Here is a 27358-nt window from a genome sequence, read left to right on the forward strand (position 1 = left end):
GCAAAAACACCCAAAATCTCCCCCTGCTCCCACTTGGACTAGCTGTGAACTCCTGTGAACTCCTGTGAAATCATGAGACGAGATCTAGACTGTATTGAACCCGCAAATGTCTGACTTGCCTTTTGGCCCGGCCCATGCTATAATTAATTGGATTTGGTTTGTCCCAAAAAAATGTGACATTGGTCTGTTGAAAATGTAACGTTGAGAAACGGCAATTAGGGATGCACATTAAGAGCTGTCACTGGCATATAAATGAGGCGTAAAATAAATACAAAACAATGGTCGTGTCAAACTGAATGCATTGTGTGGTTTGAATGTGTCACTCAATGAGGAAGAGTTGGGTTGTACTGCTTATTATTAAGCTACTGTCTTTGATCTTGCCGCGTTCTTGGCGACAATTGTTCTTAAAGTTCCTGCAGCAGTGTGTAACTCACTCTTCTGAATAACAAATGGGGCTGAGCGTGTTTTTTCACCGGCGAAGCAAACATTTAAGGAAGAAAATGATTCACAAACCTCCAATTGTGTCTAAGGTGGAAAATTTCAGGATTTTGGTTATCTAATGAAAATATTGTCACTAGTGCTCATTTCCTATGTGGTGCCAGAACGGCAGAAGAGAAAATGTGTGAACAGTTTACTGAGGGCCAACTCTTAACTTTCCTTGAGTTTATGCGAGTGTGTGTGTCTCCAGCTCAGGTTTCAGCAGGGCTGTTTTCATATCCAGGCCACACTACCTCAGCCTCTAAGAGTCTTCTTTGGCTGATTCACGTCGCAGTGCTGGTGAACAAGCAGCGACATAGGCTACATTCACTCATTGCCTCTTCTGTTTGTCAAACTGGTCTGGATTTAAAACCACGGAAAGCAGGCAGAGGAATCAAGAGAAAAACAAAGGAAGGATACAAGGATGTGAAGCGTGGAGGTGCAAATGGTCAACAAAGACCATCCTGGATATTTTTTCTTTTTATTTAATTTACTCTGCCTACCCCCATTAACGCAGAGTACCCAGAGCCAGGGTGGAGCGAGGTAAACGTTTGGATAGTTTGGACAAAATTAGCTACGCTCCGACTTGTGAAACCAGACTCCACATCGCTGCCGATGATATCAATGGCGATAGCAGGCGCTAACAATCGGAACAGTGTATAAGCACTAAGACGCCTTGCCATGCAGGAGATACGAATAGACTGGATTTCTCAAAGTGTTTATGGAGGTTTCATGAAAGGTCTTTCTGTCTTTTGTACACCTAAACACCTCTCTGTGGGCTCACCTGGCCTGACCTGAGGTTCGAACCAGTCGTGCTATCTATCTCCAGTGCAAACACAATGCGTGCACCGCAGCTCCATTCATGTTTACTGTAAATGATAGTCATTGTCACGTCTGTTTACTGAGTCTTTCACGCTGTAATCCACACACACACTAGTCCCATCACCTGAACCTGCTCACTGTTGTCATCAGCCTTATTCACAGACACGACTCTTGAAACTGGCTTAGACATATTTTTCTAATATAGTCTTTAATACAAATGTAGCAGCGCATACGCAGATGCAAATGCAGATGCAGTGTGTAACGAGGAAATGAAACCAACACAGTTGAGTTACAAGCACTGAGTCATGTTTGGTTTGGGGTAAGCAATTTTTCTCAAATTTGCATACACAAATAGGCCATTCAATACTGTACGGGACTGTGGTGATGTCACTCGAAGCTTCCTTAGGGGTGGGGATGAGGATATTATCAGCGTGACAAGTGAAGAAAAATGGTCGTCTTGCCTTCCCTCCAACACCTGGCTGTCAGATCCTAGACTTGATAGTAAAGATATATACACCACTACCACTCCAGCTGAGCAGCTCAGTGCTAAACTCTCCCATACCTGCCAGTTTCACATGCTCTCTCTGCCCAGGTTATAGCAATAAATACTAATAATGCCTGCCAGAGTATGAAATAGAAATATACTAATTGTAACACTGAGTGTCATAAATTTGTCATTACACTATTGTCACTAGCAAATTATTGTAACGCCCAGCTGGCAGCATTTCAAACGGCGTAGCGTCATGTGTGGTACGGTTACGGAAACACCCTTCTTTGGAGAGTGGAGTAGTGCTGGTGTAGGTGCTGCGTGTGTGGTGTGTGTGCTGGGGAGTGGAGGGGGGGGGTAATCTTGCCTAGCCACATTGAGGAGCTGTCAAGGAGATGAAGAAGCACCCAGATGGTACATCCAAGAAGCCGCCCAACAAGCCCTGAGGTTATGGGCGGGGCCATAACCTCCAATCATGCAAATATATTGGTATGTCATTTGAACTTTTCTCCTACTTTCGTCTTGCTACACATGCCGGTTTCTGCCACAGACTGCTCATTCTGTCAGAAGGACGGGTATTAGGCCGACTTAGACAGGGAACTGAATGGTATAGGGCGACTATTTTGCAGAAAATGAAAAACTTGAGTCTTAAATGTTCAGGGGACCACACCACAGCAGCTCACATGAGGAACCGGTCGTGAGATTTGACATGTTGACATGTGAATGATCACTGAATGGCATTTATTTGAACGTTATCAGGAGAAAGACATTGTTTATTCATCAAACCAGTCAACTTTGGTCATTTAGCAACTTTAACATTTTGAGAATGCACATATGACAATGACAATGGAAGGTTTCTGGTCTGTACGAAATAAATAGCACATTGCTAATTTACAGCTTGGCTGGAAAAAAACAAACAAAAACAAAACAAAAAACAAAAACAAAAGGGTTAATCTTCATATTAAAAAGGCATACAGATGAGTTGTGATACTCATGTACTCACTAATTGCTCAACAAAAAAATGTTCTCCTTTTTAAATAAAGCTTTTCAGTTTTAATATGTACCTTCAAGAGCCTGTTATAGTTAAATAAATAGAATGTTTTCCATTTTTAACATGCACATCCAATTTGCCTGGGGAAAGTATTTACACTTCACTGATCCTACTTGTCCACCAAATTCTCCACGTTTTTCTCTAAACAATTCTTTCTCACACACAAACTCTCATACATACACAAATTTACAGTCACTCTTGCAGACATGCTGCACCTATTTACTATTAACACAATATCTAAACCTATTGAAAGTGATCAAAATGCTAACGCTGAACATGGAAATCCATGTAGTGTAAAGAAGAAACAGTCCAAACAACACATTTTAACCAGGGGCTTACAAAAGGTTTTAGTTTACAATTGATCATGCACTGTATAAACTCACTGTGTTATTTGGTTTGAGACTGTAATCAGTGGCTTCAATATCTACTCGTTTTCTTTACGTGAACAAAGAAAGGAGTAATATCTCCTGTGACAGATAAGCAATCCTACCAAATAATCTCTAACAATATTTAAGTCTTTTCCCCAGGAATCTTCACTGTTCTACAACAGTGTTTTTACTATCTTTGAGTAAGCTTTTGCACATAACCAGGAGCTACTGCAACAAAAAAAAAAAAAAAAAAGAAAAGAAAAGAAAAAAAAAGTTGTTTCTTCTGTCATGTCCATATTAGTGTAGAAACTCCTGGCTGTCAGTCATTAAGTTGAGATGGGTAGTTTATTTCCGTGCTGATGCTCGAACTCTTTCATGATGCAAAGTAAGAGTTCTGCATGGAGTAGAGCCGGTCAATGGGGTTTCCCACACGAGCTTGCATGGAGTTGACTTCCGACGACGCCATGAAGCAGTCACTGAGGCTGGTTAAAGACGTGTCGCTGTCTATGTCATGGAATACAGAATCATTACCTGTGGAGAGATCATTAGGAAATAGGTCATCATGTTTTGGCATACAAGCCTCATTCAAACCCACAAGAACGCCACACTGGATATCACTGGCTATAAAATCAATGCAATCTTGTATTCAAGATTTATGACCGCCTTGTGAAATTACAATTACTAATAGTCACTTTGAGAAACTGCTATTGTGTGTCATCACAATTGTGAAAACTGTTTTGTTGGATATCATCAAAGCTCACTTTTTGCTGCCCTCGCTGGGACAATTGCGGTCTATGAGGGAGCATGTAAACAAGGGGCATCCTCCTAAAAGATCTGGTTAATAGCAACTGTTTACGCCTTTCATAAAACCCCAACATGTTATTTCTCTGGAGGGAATAGTTAACTTTATTACACTCTGGATCTTAATGATAGTGTTGCACAAAATGGGGACAGTGTGATGAGACATATCTTTTAATGCCTTGCCAATATTGTTCTTTTCCCCAAACCAAAGGAGAGTGATGAGACTGGGGATTTGGGTTCTTACCATCGAGAAGAACTAAACGGAGGCAAATTATAAGGAAGTTATGAACTTCAGGAAATGGTCCCTCTGGGACTTGTTGAGGACACCACTCAGAAATGTGTTATTCCAGTTACATCCTGTAGACTAATACTTGATTGACTTATCTTTTGAGGCTTGTTTGTATCGAAATAGCTTGCTGTATCACGTAGAACTCAAAGATTCCTTTCCCATCGTGATACATCATTTCACACAGCTCCTGACCATTGTTTTGATCACACTTTATCAGCAAACCGTCCACACTGACCACATGCTTTTACCACCATTAAAAACCCCTCATGTAAAATAACAGTGGGTGTCTCAGATGTGGGGGTGAGGAGTTAAAACCATACTAAATTGATTTGAAAATGAACTTCAAAAAACCAAAGGCTTACAAGCACGCTTGTGTTATCTCATGTGGGAGGAGAAGCTGCTCGTACTCTCAGCGAGCGGCTTAAATCAGGAGGCTGTGGCCAGAACACATGTCCCACACTGGGGAGCTATGAGGTTGATCAAGGGACAGGCATGTGTGTGTTTTTAGAGCTTGGGGGGGCGGCGGTGGAGGGGTTGGATGCTCACCATATGGGTTCATGTGGTCCCCGGGCATCTGTGGGGGGGTAAGCCCCTGTTGGAACGGGTCTGTGCTGTAACCATTCTGATCCATGGCGACCAGCTGCTGCTGTGGCGGAGCCAGTGGCGTGAAGGAGTTCATCATCCCCTCCATCCGATTGGACATCACCTCTGCCAAAGACAACAGAAAACAAATGCGAAAAACCGTTACAGAAATCTTGTGTTATTCGGCGTCGGGCTGGTGGGATGAGTCTGCAGAATGGTAATGCAGCAAAGCACAATGGATGCACACAGAAAGACGGGGCTGAACCATAATGACAAGATCAAGATAGCAGGGTACAGACATGTCCCTTGTTTGTAGATTCCAGCTCTAAGCAGGTAATTGCAGTCTGAATTTCTAGTTTGCATTTTTCTTAGACTGTGATCATATTAGCCATGTTGACTTTTACATTTTTTGGCCATCTAAGCTGCTGCCAGACTGCAAGCTGCCACGAATGAACAACTTTCTGCTAAGAGGGCAAAAGGGAGACCGGTGTTTGGGAGTTCGCTATATCCTCCCAGTACCTTGAGAGCCCATGTGAGTCTATTAGTATTTCCATGGCGACCTCCTCTTTTCTGCAGCTTAGAGTGACTCTCCCACAATTCCCTTCAAAAACACAGCTCTTGACTCACTGAGAGGGGAGCGGGACACACAGATCCTTGTGGCTTCGTCACTGGAGCCCAACCCCCTGCACTTTCCTTTGCAGTGGTGAGGCCTTGTGAAACGATGTCTGCCATTCATTCCGTTTGGCTTCCAAAACATTTTCCAGCTCATAACTTTTGATGTGCAGTGTTCTTATTTACACAGAGATGTACTTCTAATCTATTCAGGATATACAGTGAATGTGCTAACACCCGGTCAGTCTCTTGCCCGGACAAACTAAAAACGAGCTGATGACAATGAAGAAAAACCCACATGAGGAGAAGCTCTTATGACTTTTTTGATGTTTTCCATGATATTCCATTAATACTATGCAGTGGTCAAACAAAACTAATCATTTACATCACATGATTGGCCTGAAGCAGACATTTCACACTGAGGTACATCTAACATATTACTGTGACCAGATATTGTACACTTACACTGTAGAAGATGTGAAAAAGAAAAATGTGTGGGAAAAGTAGATGCAGCCACTAAAATAATTGCCCTGAGAACCAATTTGACACAGTGGTCCACTATTGTCTTTTCATGGCAGTGTATGTATCATACCTTGGCCAAGTCTTTGAGAATTCTGTTGTTCTTGTTGTTGCTGCTGTCTTCTTGCCAACTTCTTCATCTGAAAAGAAGGAGTCAAAGTTGTGAGGAACTCCCAAAACTAACATGCACTCTCTTTAATTTAAAAAGGATGCTCCTCGTTGTTCACCCTTGAGTGAACTGCATAAAATTGTATCTGAGCGCCCTTCATTGTCAAATATCAAAGGTTTTCAAAGATAATAATCGGAAAAGAGGAGGGTGTAGACGTTTAACATAAGACTGAGGTAGATTTGCAACCCCTTGCACTTTAACTTTACTTTTGTGAAAGGAATGCAGTGATAAGTTTAACACACATAGTTGTGCTGATTTATTAGCCGGACTCATTCTCGCAAATCTGAGATGGAACCGGGCTGTCGCGTCCCGACACAAACACAAACAGAAGTAGGTCATAAGTCTTGTGTTAACTGGCCCTCACCTTGGCTCTCTGGTTCTGGAACCACACCTGAACCACCCGAACACTGAGTCCTGTCTCTGCAGCCAGCGTCTCCCTCACCTGGAACCAGCCACACAAAAAAGGCTTCCGTTATCACACAAGAAAACACATCACAGTGCTTTGAGATAGTTTGTGTCCTTTATATAACTGGCACACTTCCAAATGGGCACTTTGCCTCTTTCATTTGCTTTGATTTCTGCGAATGCTGAATTAATGCAGTGGTCTTTTTGGAGATCTTGGTTATTGCCTCTTCAAAGCCTTGGACCGTGTGCAGCGCATGTTTTTAGGGCCTAGGCTATGGAGGCAGAGCTCCTCTCTCAGTATGTCATTTGGTGCAGGCGGGCTGCGTTACAGCACTACCTCAGTTAACACAGACCAGAATGCTGCTTGCCACTTCAAAGCACAAGCATGAGGTGGGGGAGTTTTTTCAAATTCGAGAATTTTATTTGTGAAACTACTGTAGGGCTCGTGGTGCGCATTTAAATCTCCATGTTTCCATTACGTGCAATACAGACCAGGGGATATCATAAAATTCAGTGTAAAAATCATTTGTGTTTTAGAGTTAAAATGCGTTGTTGCCTGTGCTCTGAATCAGTCCAGGCTCTGATATAGCACAATATCAAAGGTTAGTCCTACCTTTCTGCAGGGTTTGGAGGACACCTCAAAGGAGGCTTTGAAGGCCCGTCTCTGCTGAGTGGTCAGGATGGTGCGTGGTCTTTTGGGCCTCCTGGGATCCTTCCCATCATCCCCTTTCCCCTGGCCTCCTACGCCTTTTTCTGGCTTGATGTCCAACTCCTCATCGTCACTTTTCTCTGCGGAAAGAGTCATTTTTCTACACCATCAGCATGGGTTTGAACTGACTACACCCCTTTAGTCAGTGACAGTCTGCTGATAAATATATTTTTGTTCTTCCCTATTCCAAGAGATTCAGACACCACAAGTGCATAATCAAAGGAGACACATGTGTTTTTAATACTTTGTTATCAATTTGTTACAAAAAGAATAGGCCATATGCACGATTAGCCTTACAGAAGTCTGTAGCGTTTGCGAGGAGAATACAATGAAATATGCACATTTGTCACTGAACTGGACATTGTGTCACTTATAATTTATTGCGTTCAGCTTTGGCTGATTTACACTAAATCAATCTTTGATAAGAGCACTACAACTAGCACAACATGAAAAGGCAACACAAGTGCATATGGGAAACGCATCCCCTACGACACTGAAAGATAATGTGATTTTTACTCCATCCCAGACCTCAAAATAGCGACAACTTCTATATGGATTGCTTAGTTTTGTACTGTCAGCAGCAGGATATTAGAGTTTTGGGTAGTAAAAGCTGTTTAATTTTTATGTCTCATTCTTACGATGCGCTATTAAAGCTAAATAATAACTTGGCTCTATTCAGTTTCTGAGATAAAGAGGAATTCCTGTTAGTTTATTTTTTAAAATAACAATGTGTTTGCTGCTATCACAAAAAAAAAAAACAGCTGAATATTCACTACTGTCCCTGAGCAATTCTTTACTTAAAGAATCATTCTCATATTTTATGTGACTGAATTTTTTGTAGCTTGAGCAGAATAAAAACAATTTATGCTGCTGGTTTTCTGATTATAGCAAACAAATGCCAGAATTTAGCCACTATTACAAAACAAATGACTTATAGAGTTGGTTATTTCTTCACCCTCATTCAAACTGTTAGAAACTTGTTGAAGGTGATTTATTTGACAAGCAGTTAAGAAATCTGTCTGTAATTTAATATTGGTGACGGCTAAATTTTGTAGCAAACCATGTATTTCCGTTTCACTTGGTTGTAAGACTTCCTCTAAGGCCAAAGAGCCATCTAAACATCACATTAAAAATAAATAAATAAATACATCCATAAAAATCAGCTCTTATCTGTCAGTGTGAGGTCTGCGAGACGGAAAACAAGCTTTCCCAAATCAGAACCAGCAACACTGCTAATGAAGCCTAATGATGTGGCGGTCTAGTGACTGTGAGGCAAGGCTTACGTGATGGCTCAGTGTCTCGTGTCATCTGGTTCTGATATGTCTCTACATTTCTCCACTGAAAACCTACATTTCATCTGCCACATGCCGAGGTTAACCTCTGTTCATGTCAACATTTTCTCCATCTTGAATTTTGGAGCCATGCACAAAGACATGCCTCTGTGATACACTGGGACACAACCAAACGAGGAAGCAAAGCAAATATTCCCATGAGTTGACAAAAGTTGACACAGGCACAGATGTATTTGACAAATTCCCTGCTTTTGTGCATGTTTAAATGTGAGCCAGATGGTAGTGAACAGTGGGGCTTGGCGAGATGCCTCATTGTGTGTGGAGGCTATAGGCGAGGAACACTAGAGCTGATAAGAGTGGAGGCGCAGCTTGGCTTTCTGCAGAAAGGCCCCAAATCCCTCTGTCACTCACCATGATACAGTGATTTAATTCTTTCCAGCACCAGATCCTGCCCACGCATGGATAGTCATTAATACAGGGTGGCTTGGCTTCGTCCTGTTTCCACTTCCTACTGTATATCATAAAACTACGCGCTTTGCCCAAATTAGAATACTACAAAATCAGCCACCAAAAAGTTACAGATGTAGTCATCTTAGAAGTCCCGCTTTTTACAGTCTGCACTGCATGCAAGAGTGGGCTGCTCCCAAATTATTGCTCTGCGTTCAGGAAAATTCTCGGAAAAAATTCTCATCAGACTCAAGGAATGATCTGGCAACTATGAATGAATGGCATACAAATGTATATAAAGTCGCAATATGCCTTTCCCCATATAATCAGTCATCAAAATAGTTCAAATAGCAAATCTATTCAGTATACATCAAATATGGAGGACGTCTATGGTAGGGAGCAGTGTAACAGTCATACAGCGTACAGAATACAACACAGTGGTGCCATCAGCACCACGGTGTTGTATCTCATTCCCGTGTGAGAGGGTGCAGAGGGCTCACCTGAGTCTGAGTCATCCGGGCTGACTGAGCTGAGCAGATCCTTCTCCCTCTCGTAGTCGATCTTACACAGCAGCTGACCCTCCTTCAGGACAAACTCATCCCCTTTCCTCAGCTGGCGGTCACACACGCAGCAGCAAAAGCAGTTCAGGTGGTAGACACACTCCAGAGCGCGCATGACAAACTCCGTGGGGGCGATCTTCTCCATGCATCCACTGCATTTGGTCGCGAACAACCTGCAGGGCGAGGAAAAAGCAAGTTGAGAAAGTAGCAAAAGCCGCAGCGCTTAAATTATTCCGGTCATACGCAGGCTGCAGTGTGCTTCTTTGGCTAGGTGTGTGGCTTTGTTTCATCCCGTGGCCTCGCTTGCTTGCCCGTCGAGGGGTTTTGATTAAGAGTCAAGTTGGCCGGCTGATCCGCTGGGCAGCCAAGGAGGTGATTCTTTTGACAGTAGCTCATCTGTTAAAATGTCTAGGGTGGACCGAGCCCCGCATCATTCCAACAGAGCGCAGTCATGGGCACCCAGACTCTCTCACAAGCCTGAAAAAGAGGCTGGATCATTTTGTTCTAGTGCAGTGAACACGTAGTAATTTGGCCAAGCCCTGATCACCCCATCAAGCCCTTTGCCTACCATGCGCACAATTCTTTCATATTCACAATATTCTACACCCATCAGATATCGTATCTGTGAGTGCTGATGATGATTCATTGCTTACTACTGGGCTGCCTTGTGGTCTGTTCATATCTCATCTTACAGTCTAATATTATGCCTCCGTCTACTCTACAGTGCAACACCGCCTCTATCACCATTTCCCAGACAACACCTCCATCTTCTTTTATATCCTTTCAGGAAGATGTTTGCATTGTTTTATTGGTGGCTGAGAGGCATTTAATTCGTTCTCTGTTGTTCAGAAGAAGCCACATTAAATGGAGCAAGAAGGCAGGGAGTGTGGTTGATCTTGTCCAGCCGTAAAGCTGGATTTATTAGTGGCCTCTTTGTTTGCCCTGGTCTGGAAGACAGCTGGCAACCGCCTATCTATTTGTGGTGAACATCTATTTCATTGTGCAAGGCAGGGAGGCAGAGAGAGCAGCAATTGACATCATCTGCTGGTTTGGGACAGGGATGAGCGATAGTGATGAATATAATGTGTAAATATGAGTGGAGGGGAAACCAAAGGATGGTTTTGTTATGGTAATACCGTCGTAGGTGCTGATTGAGTACTGATATGGCGTGGGTGTGTGTGTGTGTGTTCACACGTGCATGTGCATGAGTATATGGCACAAAGCTCAGTATGGCAGCTGTATGCATGACAGAAACAAGATAGTGCGGTTTTTGTTGCTGCCCATATAGTTTTCTAAAATAATTGCTCTGCCTCTGCCCATCAGACCTTTATCAGCAAAGCATTGGTATGAGTCCAATTTCAATGTTGAATTTCACATGCTATCTTAATTACATCACAACAATTGACAGGTTATTTTACTCATCTCTGGATAGTATTCATCCGTACAATCACAAATGCAACTGGTAAGTGACACTGCAAACAGCAGCTCTAGTATCTCATTTTCTTTTTAACTATCACGCAACAGCAAATCAACAGAGATATCAAAATTGGCACTCGCTGGGTTCATAAAATCCTTTAATCTTTCATTTATTACAATAAGTTAAGAAGATTATTATTCAACTATGGAAAAACCTCAAGGATAATCCCTTGAAAAAGAAATTTTGGCATGTTTCTCAAACAAGCAGGGTTCTTGTTTAAGTGACCTGCCAACCTGGATTTATCTTCTAAACAATTCACCAACTTTGGTCACTGAGAAACAATAGGCAAGAGCAACACTACTAAAAATATTCAGGAGGGAAAAAAAATCGTACATCGACTCATACCTCCAAAGATAAAGGGAAGATTCAAGGACCACAATTGTTTCCAATTATCAAAAGGATTAGCATGTTACACGCTGGGACTGGGAAAAAGGGGTGATGAATCTGTCAAGACTAGTTCCCAGCTCGAACTCTAATGTTTAGCTAATGATTGGCGGCTTAGCTGAAGAAAGAGACAAAAAAGCTGAGGAAATGACTTGTTAGCATGGTTTTGATATGTCCAGGATTCCGCATTCACCTACAACCGCTCTCTCAAATCTTCTCATCCAGATGAAAACATTCTTATTCAGCCCTCTTTCCTTTCTTCCTTTTCCTTGCCGAGTCTAATCTTGTAAGCCATTATTTTTCTATTTCCCCTCTCTGTCACTTTGCATTATTTTTGCTGCTGTAATTCCCATTCGTCCCTTCTGGAATCTTCCTGTCCTGCTTTGTCCTCTGGTCTAATCCGGACTTTCTGCCTGTTTTCAGTCCCTGGTCCCCATTCTCAGTGGGGTTCAGATGGAATAGCCATGCATGACGCCCCTTCTATGGCAACCACACCTCCACAGGAAGGCAACGGCGACTTTTCGGATGGGCAGAGAGGGCCTTTGAGAAGCTGGCACCAGAAGTAAATCCTTCTCTAAGGAACAAGGAGAATTAGCAGGGAGCAGTGGACTAGGGATTTAACCCTACCCCTCTCCTTTGAAAGGCACAGTCAGTCCCACTCCCGCGGCTAGCCACAATCAAACAGAGGAGGAGTGGGGAGGTGGCAGTGGGGAGAGGAGAACACAACTCCCTGAATGACACAAGCAGTGGATTGTGGAGGAGCCTAATCCCACTTTAATACCTTTCCAAGTTCAGCTGCTAAAGAATGCTCTTTAAAACAACACCACTGTGTGAGCAGTGAAGGCTGACCAGGGGGAGGCACGCCATTCAACCTCCCCAACATTACCTGATTAGTGGATTGAGGCCCAGGCCATTGAGCCAGCATGCCAACAACAGACAGGGGAGAAGGTGTAAATGATGATTACATATATATATATATATATATATATACACACACACACACACACACACACACACACACACACACATATATATATATATATATATATATATATAAATGTATATATATAAATAACACACACTAATAAACATATCAACAACAGAGGCTCTTCTGTGTCCAGGGATAAAATTAGCCGAAAAGAAGACAAGCCTATTGTGTAAGCTCTCTCTAAAGATCTGTTGGGATATTAAAGACGAGATGAAGGAGCTGGAGTTGTGACTGGAATCTGACTTAATGTGATTTAGCTGATCATATACCAGCTTCTGCCTCTGTTTTCCTGCTTGATCTCAGTGACCCATCACACGAAAGCTTGTACCAACTTAAAATCCACTTTCCAGCTACTGAATGATTCAACCACTTGGGTAATACGACTCCGACTGACGCAGGAGCAGGTCAACACCGGGGTGACCAGCGCCTTCGCGTGTCTGTTTATAAAGGACAGGGATAGAGAGAGAGAACAGCACAAAGAGGACCACCAGCATGAAAGTCGTGTCCTAGCTCTCGCTTTTCTCCTCCCACACCTGAGCGCACAGATCAAGTGATGAGACCCTCCTGTGTGGATCAATGACCGCATCTCAAGCAGGGAAGTGTCAATATTTACCCAGGCCTCCCCTGAACCAGACTCATAAATGAAAAAAAAAGAGCCCAACTCAGCACATACCATCTCCCAAAGGAATCATTATGTCTTTCTTTTTAATCCTATGTCCACATAATCCCTTGTCCTGCCCTCCTGCATTATCTCTGCTCCCATTTCCTTGACACATCATATCATACTGTTTGGCTTGTGAGGATACAAACTACTGGGTTTTTAGTATTGTCAAAAAAATAAGAGTAGACAACAAGAACAAAAAAACAACATTATCAAGAAGACAAAGCTATTAGCCTAGTGTCATTTTGTCTGATGAACACTTTAGCCGAGCCAAGTGCAGCTCTGAGACTTCGGTCTCTCCCCTGTTCTTCTGCTCTCTTCCCCATTTTCAAGGCACTTTGGAGAAGTATGCACTTTCCCTTTGAACAGATTATAGGCAACTTAAAGTGTGACAACATCTTAAGCTCTCACCACATGTTGCCAATGATTTCCCCTCTACAGACATTACATTTAATGCTTCTGCGGCAGTGATAAGGATCAGGAAGACTGGGTGGGATAAAAGAGAAACCCAGAAGAATGAGAGAGGGGGGAGGAAGGGGGGCGGAGTTGCTTATGGTGCTTGATAATCATGCTACATTTAGCAACACGTGCAACAGTCTCACCTACTCCCCTTTGCTATTGAACAACACTCAGAGAAATACCATAACAATTTAGTGAAGAATAGCCTGGGCTATTATGTCACCGCATCCCTTCAAAGACAGAGGGGATGAGGATTATCCAGGGAGCAGCTGTAAGCTATTACTTTGAAGATGGGCTCTCGTGTTCAGGCAGGAAACCTGTGGCCATGCCAATCATGCTGAGGTGAGAGATGAGGCCTATGAGGCAGGTCAGACAAAGGCCTCGGGGCAGAACGAAGGGCATGGGGAGCAATCGCTCAACTGTGCATGCTTGATACTTCCTGATTTACTGGCTACGTCTCCGATCTGCCTTTCCTCTAAAGCTAGCTGTCTCTCAGCCAGAGTCCAAACTTTTTCCCATACCACAAAGACATTTTTACAGATGCAACAAAACATTTTCAGAAATTTAATACCTGCATATACAACTTTTTAAACTGCATAAATAAGTCATTTTTTGTCCAAAATGTGAAGCAGGACCATATCAATCCAAGATGTTTGTTCTCTGGAAACCACAGAGGCAGCAGAGGTCCTCAGCTGTTTCACAGCCACTTCTATGAGACACACCTTATGTGAAATGGGCTCTAAGCAATGGTATCAATAGCATCAGGGAGTGTGGATGCAAGTTAAATAGGGAAACATTTGATGCCCAGATGTTTCACTACACACAGATGAATGAAGGCGAACCTTTTCAACTTCATCTCAGCTTTATGAAATTACTTTGTTATGTACGGTCCTGTTGTCCTCTAGATAAAGCAGGCACAGCGTGTTGGCCACACTGCTCTAAAAATAGCAACCTGAAATTAGCTGATACAAGTGTCTAAATTGCTTGCAGAGGGGCAGAAGTAAAAGTAGATTCAATAACATGCACAAAAAGGTATTGCTTTACACAGTGGATGTACGCATGAGCAATCAACCTGATTCATTTAAAAAATCTTTTTTGATATTGTGTCAATATGAGAGAGAGATTAAAACAAACTTTCCTAAAGAGTCAGACATGGAGTGCATTAATAGTACAATATAAAAAGTGATACTGATAATTCTGTATGCATAAATGATCTCAGTAACTGACCTGGTTTCATAGTATCAGCATTTCTCTTTGGAGCATAGATTCATGGAAAGTAATGAAGCCAAATAAAAAGTGCCATCCTTCTGGTCCCAAGGGCCAGCTCCAGTCAGCTCTTAAAGCTGCTTAATCACCATCCCGCGCTTACTACATTAGCATAATAATGGCCTTTAAATTGAGGCTCTTTGTTTTTTAATTAAACTCCCAGCAGGTAAAAGTAAAACACATTAACGGGAGATGTGTACACCACTAATGGCCCAAAGGTGCCTTCTTCATCACAGAGCTCTGGCCACAGGGTTCTGCTTGTTCCCCGCACTGAAGCACAGCGCCGGCTGCCTGCGAGTTCACCAGGGAGGAATGAGACGAGCTGATTGCACTTGGCATAGCAAACGGCAAGATAATAGCGGAGACGTGCTAGTGTATGCACCTGCCCTACATTACAAAGAGAGCACACATAGTAATAGTTGTTGAATAGCACTATATTGTACATGTAAAGGGATACTGGTTACAGTTAGTCTGAGCTGAAGTGTTTCCCGTATCGTCTATCCCACACGTCCACTTTTGTAAAAATAAATACGGCCACTTTATTTCTATGGCAGCATGAGCTCCTATGCACTGGAATGTGCCGCTCCAGAGACAAGCCCCTGGCCAGACAGACACCCAGGCATATCTGTACATAACACTGTATTGCACAGCTGCACAAAGAAATCCTAACCCTCAAGTCGTTATTCAAATGATCTCATTCCAGTGGCTGTGTGTTTTACCGATTAGTCAACTAGTGAGATACAGTTGAGTGTGGAATCCTAACAGATCAACAGAGGCTTTATAAATCAATGTACCGCTTATTAAATATGCAAATCCTGTTTGTATAACCTGCATGGTGAGCAGTTTACCTTAAATGTTTCATATTGCCACTCTGTTATTTAGAGGGCAGGAGGTGCTGATACCATGCCCTTGATATGAGAAATGTAAGCTGTCAAGGTGCCTCTGCCGCATCATGCTTTGTCAGTCAAAAGTCTTTTTTTTTTTACACAATCCTGTGTGTTTGTACAAAGTGCTAAAAGCAACAGCAGTATGCCGAGATTGGTTTTGCAGCATCAAGTGATCCAGTGCTTGTGGTTCGCATGTACCTGCTAATGAGTCACAGACTGATCCAGGAAAACAGCGTCGCTCCCCGCATGTTACGGAAAGAATTCACCTCCCCAACCACACAGGTAGAACAAAGCTGTTGTGGTGAAAGGACAGTGTAGTGGGCAGCAGAGGAGGCTAAGTACACATCTAAATAGAAGAGTAAGCAGCCGAGCACACAGGATGTTGTTTGGACAGCTGGTGTTCCTGAGTATGTTAAATGAATGCAACATCACATTTAGACTCAATTTTTAGAGCTCAGAACAAACAATATGGTCACATACTCTGCACGGCAGCGCGAGTGAGAAAATCATGACAATTAGTGTTGTATGGTTTTCCTCAGGCTTTGTCTGCATGTCTTTACCTGTTGTCAGAACAGCTGAGGTGATCCTTAAACAAATAAATTAAAAGACTGTGAATTACAAGGCTGTTATAAAGTGCCTTGCTCTGCCTCTTGTCACTACCGCAACCCCAGTAAGCGAAGCTGTTTGTAAGGGCCATCTCTGCTGGAGATGTGACATCTTTACAACACGCACTCTCTAAAAGCAAAGAGTCGGGAACAGAGAGGCCTGGGTAGCTCCCATTAAAAGCCACTGTAAATTCCTCCGTACCCATTTTATATTTTTAATAATTCTATTGCTGGGGCTCTCTTTGTCTGCCCCTTCCAGGCTAATCTAGGTGAGGTGGAGCAGAGCTCGCCATTAAGGGCTTGGCCTGCCCAGTGAGCCACCGTGGCTGATTGCTGCTTTGGCAAGAACTGGGGAAGGAGAGAGAGTGATGGCTACAATAAGTCTAATGGCTATCACATGTTATAGAGCTATGACTGCCTATAACTGCCCACACACAGGTACAGCGGTTTTTAAAAATATATATATTTTTGATGAGAGTAGCTGTAAGGCCACTACAGCTGAAGAATGTGGTGGGTGTGCACTATAAGTCACAGTGCTTACATCACCTCTGGAAAAATAAAAACAATGGCCTGGTGTCCAATAATACCAATACAGAAGTTCAACTGTGAAAATATAGGAGTCTCAACCAACACTGAGACACTTTACTTACTTTACCGTAAGAAAATAAATGTACTCATCTTTCAAATTCAGTGGTGAAATGGTTAAAAAACAACATTTGGATTGGAGGGCTTTATAATTACTATTGACCCAGAGGTTCTGGGTCTAAGAAATAAAACAAACAGTAATATGAGGTGTTCTAAAGCACAAGTCTGCAAATATGCAAAGACAGGGTCTGGTGGAGAGCATCACGCTTTGGCTTCTTTTCTCCGCTCCTAATCTGTGGGCCTACACAATATTAAGACGGCTTTGGAGCCACTTGTGACCCAGCTGTGCACTAATGAAAAATTCCACAGCTCCGTGCAGAGGCCAATGGAGCTTGACCCCTTTCCACCCTGAACCAAGCAATGTCCATCTTGAGGAGTTTACCAGGGCTGAAAGATACTGGATTAATAGGTAGCGAAGGAGAAAGAGAGACAATCTGGGAAAGAAGAAAAAAAAGCCCTTGTGTGTTTCCCCCCTCGTCTTCCTCCAATCTTTAGTATATTGGTGTGAAGTAAAGTGTTTGCCCAGGTTTTAATGGGCAGAGATGATCTGGAGATCATTGTGATGGAGGCTAGCTGTATGAGAGGCTCTGTTTACTTAACAGAGATTCAGTCTAAGCCCAAAATTAGTTTGGGGGGGAAGAATGCGAGGCGACCAGGACTTAGAAGTTGTTCACAAGATCCGGATTCATGTGTTTGTGATCCTGCTTTACCGGCCCCTTGATTCTCTGTCTCTGTGTCTTTACCAACACAACCCTCTTAACTCGGACTAGTATCATCCATGAGCTTAAAATTATCAGTCTATCGCATCTACAGTGGTAGATCTATGTTTACATCAAAAACAAACAAACAAACAAAAAAAAATGTAAGTAATTTAGTCTCACATTCAGTCTTAAAATCTATTTTTTCTTACAACAAGTGAAAAAAAATGTCCACAGGATGAGATAATCTCACTTGTTTCTAAAGCAGCTTCACAGATTTTTCTAGGAAGAAATATAAATATGTTGAAAGGCAAAATAACGTAAATCAGTCCAGGAGTATCAAGAAAAATATGGGGAAGGGTTGTTTAGCATTGGAAACAAGTGGGATTCTCTTGCTCCCACTGGCAGATTTTTTCACTTGTTTTAAGAAAACAAAACTGAATGACTAAATGCAGAAATCTATCTATCTATCTATCTATCTATCTATCTATATACATGAGACACTATGTGACTACTCAAATGACAGACAATAAGCAACAAAAGCTTTTATAAGGATGTATATGTTTTGGTCTAGTCTGACTTTCATTATCGTCTCTTTTTTTTTTTTTCAAAGCATTTATTTACCCAATTGAAAATATAATTTAAAGAAAACCAGGCCTAGCCACCCACTCATCTCCTTCAGCCGCTAACATTCACCCACACAAACACACAGGCATGCAGACAACCTCATACACAAGGAGAAGTATGATGAGAGAAGAGAAAACAGGCAAGAAAATGAAATGAGGATAACAATAACAGTGCATGACACTGCATGGTCTGTGACAAAAGGACATTATAATAATCGCTATCATGTATCGCAGCCAAAATCTTACTTTGGAGACCATTTTAAAGGTGACGACACACTTTAGTCAGAGCTCTAATGTTAGATATGGCTGAGATGAGTTTAGAAGGGCAGGCATTTTACTTTGAAAATGTTCAGTGAGACACCAGACTTAAATTCTCATCAAGGCAGACAATAATAATAATCCCTTTCTCCAGGGGTATCCAAATCATAGATGCTTTCAAACTGCCACATACTTTTAAAGATGAAGCCACCTATAATAACCTTGAGGGAATAGACCGGAGAGCTAATGGGGGGGATAGTGAGAGAAAATGAAAAAGAGAAAGCAAATGAAAAATAAACATTGTTATTGAAAGACAGGATGCTTTAAGACCCAAGGGCCAGGGATTAACATTCAGATTAGCATTCAAATAATATATTTGAATTTCTGATCAGCAATCCTCTTCAAAGAGCTAAATCCCAAGATTAGCAGGTGTTATGCTAAAAAGCTGTGTTTTTTGTCGGAACGTAGTTACACTAGCCAAACAAATATGTCTTTGAGTGTGAAGGGCTGGCATGGATGTATGGCTGTAACCATAGCGACTGAATGGTAGTTAGGAGCCTTGGAGAGGGGTGCAGTGTTGGAATGTGTCAAACAGACAGAGGGGCGCACACACACCGCAGAGCAAACCAAAAACCTGCTGTTTCACTAAAAACCATCAGCTACATTATTGAGACCACCTACAAATACCAAGGATCTCTGGGTCGAGAGGGAAAGACAGGGTCATTTTGCATCATCCCTTTTTTTCGTTTAATGCATGCTTTTCCAACTGCTTTGATTTAAGAAAGGCTGACTGAGGGAGTCTAGCATAAAAGTGACAGATTTATATTAGAATATATAAAAAACATGATGTAAAACTGCACTGAACAACCATGCTGTGTTCAACAAAATGTCAAGGGCTCTCTATTTTCTCTTAGTGGGGTCACTCTTGCACTTCTCACCCAATCAGAGGGAGCTGGAGAGGATTTTTTTTTTTTTTTTAAAGGGTTCAACCAGGAAAGCTACCATACCTATAGCCAATGTAGACATGTTTGAAAATATACTAAGCCTCTTTATGGCAAAATCATGTGAGCCCTTGCCTCTTACATTATTCCTCATTATTCCCTTTTACATTATAATGTAGTTTAAGTCAAGGGAGCCATTAAGAGTTAATCTACAACAATGTATTGGCACAAGGTGAGCGGTAGTTATCTTGCAAAAGTGCACTGCAAACACTGAATAAATTAGAAACATCTGCAAATACACTCTTTATGAAGTAATTACTGATATTAAGCACCAGATGATACTTGCAGTTACAACCCCTGTTATTCATAGCTTGCCCAAGTGTAGTTTACATTTGTATCACCATAAAGACTCACATGCAATAAGCTAATTGCTGTATCTGAAACATGTAAAACAAAATCTTTCTTTTTTTTTTTTTTTAATTCTGATTGTTATAATCTACATCACTCAATACACATTGTGCTGATGATTTCACCATTGTCTATACTATGAATTCCAACAGAGGTATAAATAAGCCCAAAAGAACAATAAAAGAATTGTCTGGATTTTTGTTACTTGCTGAAACTTGTGTTGTGTGTGTTTTTGTGTGTTTAATCTTGAAAGGGATTTTCTCGCCATGTAACCAGCTAATGTTACTGTGAAACTATTTTGTTCATGTCTTAAAGTATTCAAGCATGCATTTTGCCCCAGGAGGTCTGGCAAAGGAGTTGTCTGATGCCCTTACTGTTCCCTCTCTCTCTCTCACTCTCTCTCTCTCTCTGTCTCTCTCTCTCTCTGTTGTTCTTTCTCTTTCCCACACACAGACACACACCAAGCATTTCTCTGTCATGTGGTTGGCGGAGTGTATAATCTCATCTCTCCAGCTGGAAGAGAACAGGTTAGACAAAATTCCCTTTTCTCCACGTGGAGCCTTTAAGGCACAGAATGGAACGGCAAAGCATGGCACAGCACGTCTGGTCTCTCCACAACCCGGAGCCCAGCCCTCGAACTGACATTCTATCTGCACGGCCCTCCGGCACTTACCTCAACTTAACTCAGTGGTCTAACCATGGCCCTCCAGTGATTGCATTATGACCCCTCAAAGAGCACTGAAAGGGTTTTGTTTTCTCCTTACTTCAGCTCAAGACTCAACGCCCTGACACCCGTGTTGCACTGAAAGCACACAGAAATACAGGTGCCTCAGCTTGGATGACTGATAATACCAAGCCGGGTTCAACTGCTCGGTAATAAATTCTCAAGAAAGCGTGATGTGGCAGCAGCTGTAGTTATGCATATTTGGCTTGGAACAAGGAGAATCTCTCTGGTGCCCCTGCCATTCATTGTACAAATGATTTGGCGGATATGGATCTTTATTTGTCTCCAGATTCGATGACAATGTCTGCTGCCACAGTGACACCCATGGTCAGCCCTCTCAGCGAGAAAAAAAGCTCCGCATTCACCGGCCAATTTTCCACCCTCTTTAGGTCCAGGAGTGTCTTTGTGTGTCGGGGAGCAGCCCATTCTCTTCCCCTGTCTGAAAAAAGCAGCTGTTTCTATAATGCTGTGGCAGCACTTTATGTTGCAGAATGATAAATGAAGGGGAAGAGGCAGAGCTGAGGTGCAGCTGAAACACACACACACAAACAATGGCATAGGAGGGTCCATGCGCTATATGGATATGCTCTCTGTCTATCTGATCCTCCCTCTCTCTCTTCACACATAAACACACACACACACACAAACCCTCTGCAGGTTAGGCTCCTGGAGCTCAGATATAGCCAGAGGTTATGAGAGCGTGTTGAGGAGGGGCTAACAGACTGACATGTCCCACCAGTCCTGGTTCAGACCCAGGGGAATGAGAGGTTGCCGTCCCCGTCCCACTGGGACCTGTCGCTCTCCTGTCCTCAGGGCAGTCATCTTCCTTTCCGCCACCAACCTAATGACAGAGCCCCGAGGCCTCATCACTCCACCCCCTCGACCTCAACCCCCAGCCCTACGCTGCTCTCTCCCCGTTGTCCTACCCAGGTGCCTGTCAGAGGGGTGTCTGCTCCGCAACTGGTGTAACTGTCCGCATAAAGGCCCCCCATGCCTCCTCCCCATGGCCCCGGGCTCAGCCTTTCATTTTGAAGTGGCCTGGGCCAGCTCTGCCACAGCCTGAGCCCTCGGCCTGCAGCCTGCTCCATTGTCTGGCCTCAGAGAAAGACTATTATTTCAACTCAATTTACTGTGAGTAAACACTGAGTGATAAGGCCCCCTGTCCTATCCCTCACACACACGCTTCTCTGATCCCCCCTTCCCTGACCGTGGGCTGTAATATACACTGCCAACAAATCACCGCTCTCAGCCCATTGCTATCACTGGCTTTAGAATGGAGCTTACTAATTCACTTTCCAACACAGATCAGAGGACAGGCCTCATGTGTTTTAGAATATGGCTCTACCACGGAGCGGCATTTAAAAGGCTTGTGGCCCTATGGTGGACTGTTATAAATTTTATGCAACAGCATTCTCACATCCTTAGCATACTGTTCCCATGCTACAGGCACAATAATCCGGAATAAATATGCAAAGATCTAAACTGTGGAACGGGGCTGCAAGGGTTTTTCAGCTTCAGAAATTTAATCATTTTAGGGCATCATAAATATCAAAGAAAAGCCATAAGATGCATGACTCATCATTTCAGATAGATGAGTTGAGCCCAGAATTATCATGATGGTAGCTTTTTGTGTTTCCTAGACAATGGACGCAGTGTGACTCTTGACTTGCAGCTGCAGGAATGAGACATTGTGGCCAAGTGTGCAGCTAATAGTGTAAGACTTATTTGTTGCCAAAGGAGAGGACGAGACTGACTTGAAATTCTTCACCAATAAACATGTCAGACTGTGTAGGTGTATTTTGGTGTTGCTAGAGGGAGTTTTCATCCTGTTTTTTTTTTTTCATTATAAAAAAAAAACAAAAAAACCCTGAACACCTTATGTGCTTAGTATTTCATTATTTCTCCCTAGAAAAGTCCTATATCCCTCTTCTATTTGAGAAACTATAGTATGTCTTAATTATATGGAATTATCAGCCAGCTTTAAATAGCAGTCATTTGCACTGTCTCAGCCTGATGTGGCTAATACAATTATTTGGAGCCTACTTTATCTTAGGCAGAAAGAGGCTGACACAGTAGCACAAACTAATGTGATAAAAGCTTAGCCTATCATGGCTTGATTCAACGATTTTAAAGGTAACTGTTTATGACAAGGTAATAATGCCTCATGCAAAAGGCTGGTCTGTAAATTGGTTAGTTAGGCCATGATGGATGAGGGGGAGCCTAACCTTATTTGCAATAGAGCCTCTTGATTTCTAGAGCTGAGGATAATGAATTTGATTTAATTAGGCTGTCCCTCATCTAATTAAGAGTGGAAGAAATTTGACCCCGCGTGTAGTCCTAAAATAGGCAATTCTATGAAGCATATGGATATATCTAAACAAAGATTTCAAATTAGCCATTTTGAAAGGAAGGGGACATGTCTGTAAAGAGTAGTCATATAAGCCATGATTACTATTTGTCCAATGTGTAGTTGTGAAAATGAGTCACAAAAAGTGTAATCTGTTCAGATGAATTGTGATTATTGTGTGTGAAAACAAACTGCTGCCCCATTAAGAACAGAGTTGAGGAGATGGGACTCGGGATTAGGCAGCAGCTATAAAGGTCCAATTAAAGCAATGATTCATCATCAGATTATTAATGAAGCTTGTGAGGGTCTTCTGCAGTACTGGTAATGGGCTGCTTGGCCTCTCCTCCCCTAAACCCTCTGGGTAGACCTGCTCCTTACACTGCCAAGGTAATCTCTTTAAAGGCCAAGGAGATCCAGCCCACTGGCCCCCAAAGGCACCAGCATGGCTCCCACTGCCTGCTGTCTGCGCTTCACCTCACAGGCTTGACAACTCTCATTATGACTCCAACTTTTCTAGGCTTCACCTTGGAGAAAAAACTCTCTCAACTTGATCATTCTGACAGCCCCGGGTGCTGTATTTGTCATCCTCCGACTAACTGGCCATGCTTGCAAGAGCTGGGGATCTGAGAAGAAATGATATAAAGTCTGCCTCATCCACAGCTAGATAGCCGAAGCCAGCTCTGATTTGCTTTGGGCTCTGATGATGTCCGTGGGTACGGGGGTGCTAAAATATCTCAAATCAGCTATTATTACAGCATACCTTAGAAAGACATACTTATCATTGACAGTCCATCTCGTAATACCCTTGGTAAGCTGAGGAACAAGCTCACAATACACAGTCCATAGATGCTTAGGTAGCCAACACACTGCAGATCCAATTACCTGTAATACACACTTCAGTTTATCTCACTCCCAGTCATTATCTAAATTGCCGACATATTATTAGGGTACCTGGTTGAGAAGTGTGTGTTTCTCTTTGTCTCCTAATAGGGCCCAAAGGGAGTGTTGTTTTGTACGTAACCCTCTGCAGGTTGTAAAGGAATGGGCTTTATAACCATTTTCCAAAACGGAGGCATGCAGCAGCACAGCACACTTCACCATTATGCACCAAACACAAACGTATCTGTCATGACACGGTGAGTGGTAGAATCAGGAGATTAATTATGTGATTGTGGAAAAGGAGCCCGGCCCTCAGTCAGAGTGGTCCCTCATTACATTACCGCAGCCTCCAGAGAAACCCAATTGACTTTAGAGGCACACACAGCTCCTCCACAGCAGAGGTGAAGCATCCACAGTAGATTTACACTGATTGAGGACTGTGACAACTATTAACGGTTCCTTTTGCACTGCGTCAATAGTGCTGCTGCAATTTCACCAGGTCACAATCAACTGGCTGAGGTTTAAAAGCCCATTTTTGTGGTGATTTGGGAATAGGTATTTTACTGTGCGTCTCAACACACAATTTATCCTGAGGGCCACTCAGCTTCTTGCTTGACTTTTGGGTTGAACTTACACCTGCATTTGGAATTGACACTCATAAGTGTTTGAATAATTCTGAAGCATTGCAAATATTTCAGGTAATCATCTTTCTAAACATTGAAAATGAGGATATTTTCTTCCCTGGTGAAACACTAAATCTTCATGAGGTTAGAATTAGCAAACCTTTTAAAAACCATGAATAATCATGGTGCATGGCATTTTGAAATGCAGCTGCTTTTGAAAGTGGTAGTGTGCATTGCTGTTGACCGCAAACATTCCTCTAAAGATCATATGTAAAATTTTAAGCGCTACAATATAGGAAGTGTGTTACGTCTCACAGAAAGAACTTGTGAGCCTGAACAAAAATGTGAGCATGAACTGTATTGCCAGCCAGATGTAATATCTGTCACCGTGACACACTCACTATGTCATTTTGTTTTATGTTGGCATTTATTTAATGAGCAGCATGGACAGATTCCAGCACTGAGACCGTCAATAATCACAGCTGAAGAACTAAAGGCCAATAACATCTTGTATCATTCAAATGATGTCCGTGCAAGTGAGATGTACTCGTGACACTGGCCACTCCTTGGAGAGCCATACATGCAATTGCAGAATATAGGTGAGGCTGAAAATGTCTCATCCATAGGGACGTTCACAAGCAATAACACACAATATGAGACAGACAGCTAGATTGAATAGAGAGACAGCTAGACAGGCAGAGATCAAGTCCAATCCCGCTCCCGTCATCTGGCTGTACGTTCACAGGTCAGGCTTAGCTAATCTAATTCCTGGGCTTTCCCACAAAAAGCCAAGTGCCACTCAGGAGAAGTGGCAGGGAGAGAGAGGGGTTGGGGAGTGGATGTGGAGAGGAGGAGGTGTGTGTGGGGGGGGGCTTGAATAATTATGAATCAGGGAGCTTAACCTTCTGGGGAGTTAATTTGAAGAGCACTGGGGATAGGGGAGTGGGACTCTTTATTTCCCTGGGGTGCCCCTAATGCCATTGTGTGGGAATGGAGAGATCAGGACGCACAGCAATATCGTGTCTGTTAGCCACCATATGACGAGCTGACCTCAGAGCCATGCTCACAATCACACCTGCCGTCATCAGGGCTAATTTGTTAAACATATCAATAGCGCTCTGCTGGCCTTTTCTCTGCCACATCGGACCATTGATTCAGCCGCGGTGCTGAGTGACAACAGGCCCCCTCCGCCAACAACAGCACCAACACCAGCCCATAAAACCAACAGGCACATCAAATCACTTGCAGTCCACAGCGCTGCACATGCGATGTACTTTTGTGTGAAATTTATTAGAAAAAAATGCTCAGTGAAAGGACAAATAATAAATGGCGATACATTTATTTAATAATTTATAACAATGACAAGCTTACAAGTTTGTTTACAATATCGTGCCAGCTCGCCCTAAAATATTTCAGACATGTATGTCTCCAATTTCATGCCAATCTGAAAATTTATTACACCGACTGAAGGCCTATTTACACAACAGCTTTGCCTCCACCAGCCTGTCTTTTCGCCAATCTCCCACGTGCACAGTGAGCAGCGAGACAGAGACCGAGGGAAGAGAAAAGACAAAGAGGGGATAGAGACACAAACTGAGGGTTAGATAAATCACAGCATGTGAAGAAATGATACTTTGCAGCCGTTGGCTCTGTGAGGGCCCGCGAGCTGGAATTCTTTTATTTGGAGCGGGGCCCCCGTCCCGGGCTCTCTCCGGGAGAGTCTCCTGTCATGTTTGCAGCATGGAGGTTGAGAGATTGGCTGGCTGGCTGGCTGGCTGGCAGAAAGGCCCTGTTGTGTGGCTGTGGCAGCAGCCTGGCTGTATGGCAGCGCAGACCTCGACATCTGGATCCAGTTTGCTGGGAGCACACTCAGACAGGGCTGACTCTGCCAAGTGGAATCTCAGCCCTTTGATTCCTACTCCCATGGCCTGCTCTAATTGTCATCCCTCATTATTTAGTCAAAGGTGCAGGGATGAATCATAAACTATTACACAGAAATGACATTTCCCTCTCCCAGAGAAATCCTCCTCAGCCTCGCTCCCCCTCTCATCTCAGCTGATAACAGCAATGAATTTTATACACAGGAAAAAACACAAAGAAGCCTCGGCTAGAGAATAAACATCTCTCATCTCTGGTCATATCATTGAGATTTGGCTGAGAGGATCTGAGAATTCGCCATGTGGGAGATTTCTTCCCAAACCACAACCGATGCAATGAGGGAATGGTTAAAGTTCTGGCTGATTTAACGACAGTTTTCAATTAGAGAAGGGATCCTCTGCTGTCAGGAATGTCGATTCAAAAAAGAGCGCACGTTCAAACCGGGCCTCAACAGTAGCAGTGGTGGGGATTACTGCAAATAAAAACAATGTGTTTTCTGTTTTATATAAAAGTACATGTGGTGATGCAACAAAGAACTGCACATTGAGATGCTGGATCTCTCTCTTTTTTTTTTTTTTTTTTGCTAGAATCATCAGAAATGTCAGGGGCCCACAATAAGATTCTAATATTTTAACAATTTATAACTAATGGAGAGAGAATTATGGCAGGGAGTTGGATGTGCAAGGATGGTCCTTGGTGGGTCCTACCCTGAGTTTCTGGAGCGCTTCCACACTGTAAATAAATCAGAGAATTCTCCAAGATCGTTTTGCTGCATTTCTGTTGGTTATCTAAACCTCGGACTGCATACTGTAACTTCCAAATTTTGCAGTTTAACCCTCTTATTCAAACTGACTAAATAAATAAATCATCCCCATATCCATCACATAATTCCCAATAACTTATTTTCACGACCTCTGGAGATGTACCAACAAATCTAGCTGTGCGGCTGCAGGACAAAAAATTTAAAAAAATTAAAAAAGGGCAAGAGAGTATAGATACAAATGCAACAAATAC

The 27358-nt window shown here is 42.7% G+C and overlaps 1 protein-coding gene across 1 annotated transcript in view; it reads right to left on the reverse strand.

Annotated features, from left to right (window-relative positions):
* Positions 1-3491: 3491 nt before the first annotated feature.
* lmx1bb (LIM homeobox transcription factor 1, beta b) overlaps positions 3492-27358 on the reverse strand; it is a 43937-nt gene continuing 20070 nt past the window's right edge. Inside the window, exons 3-8 of the mRNA XM_030060480.1 lie at positions 9531-9763; positions 7196-7371; positions 6542-6619; positions 6082-6148; positions 4842-5003; positions 3492-3736 (exon numbers count right to left, since the gene is read on the reverse strand). Of these exons, the coding sequence (XP_029916340.1) occupies positions 3579-3736; positions 4842-5003; positions 6082-6148; positions 6542-6619; positions 7196-7371; positions 9531-9763 (874 nt within the window). The 3' untranslated portion in view covers positions 3492-3578. The remainder of the gene's footprint in view (positions 3737-4841; positions 5004-6081; positions 6149-6541; positions 6620-7195; positions 7372-9530; positions 9764-27358) is intronic.

Source organism: Myripristis murdjan, chromosome 9 (genome assembly GCF_902150065.1).
Source record: "Myripristis murdjan chromosome 9, fMyrMur1.1, whole genome shotgun sequence".
NCBI lineage: Eukaryota > Metazoa > Chordata > Actinopteri > Holocentriformes > Holocentridae > Myripristis > Myripristis murdjan.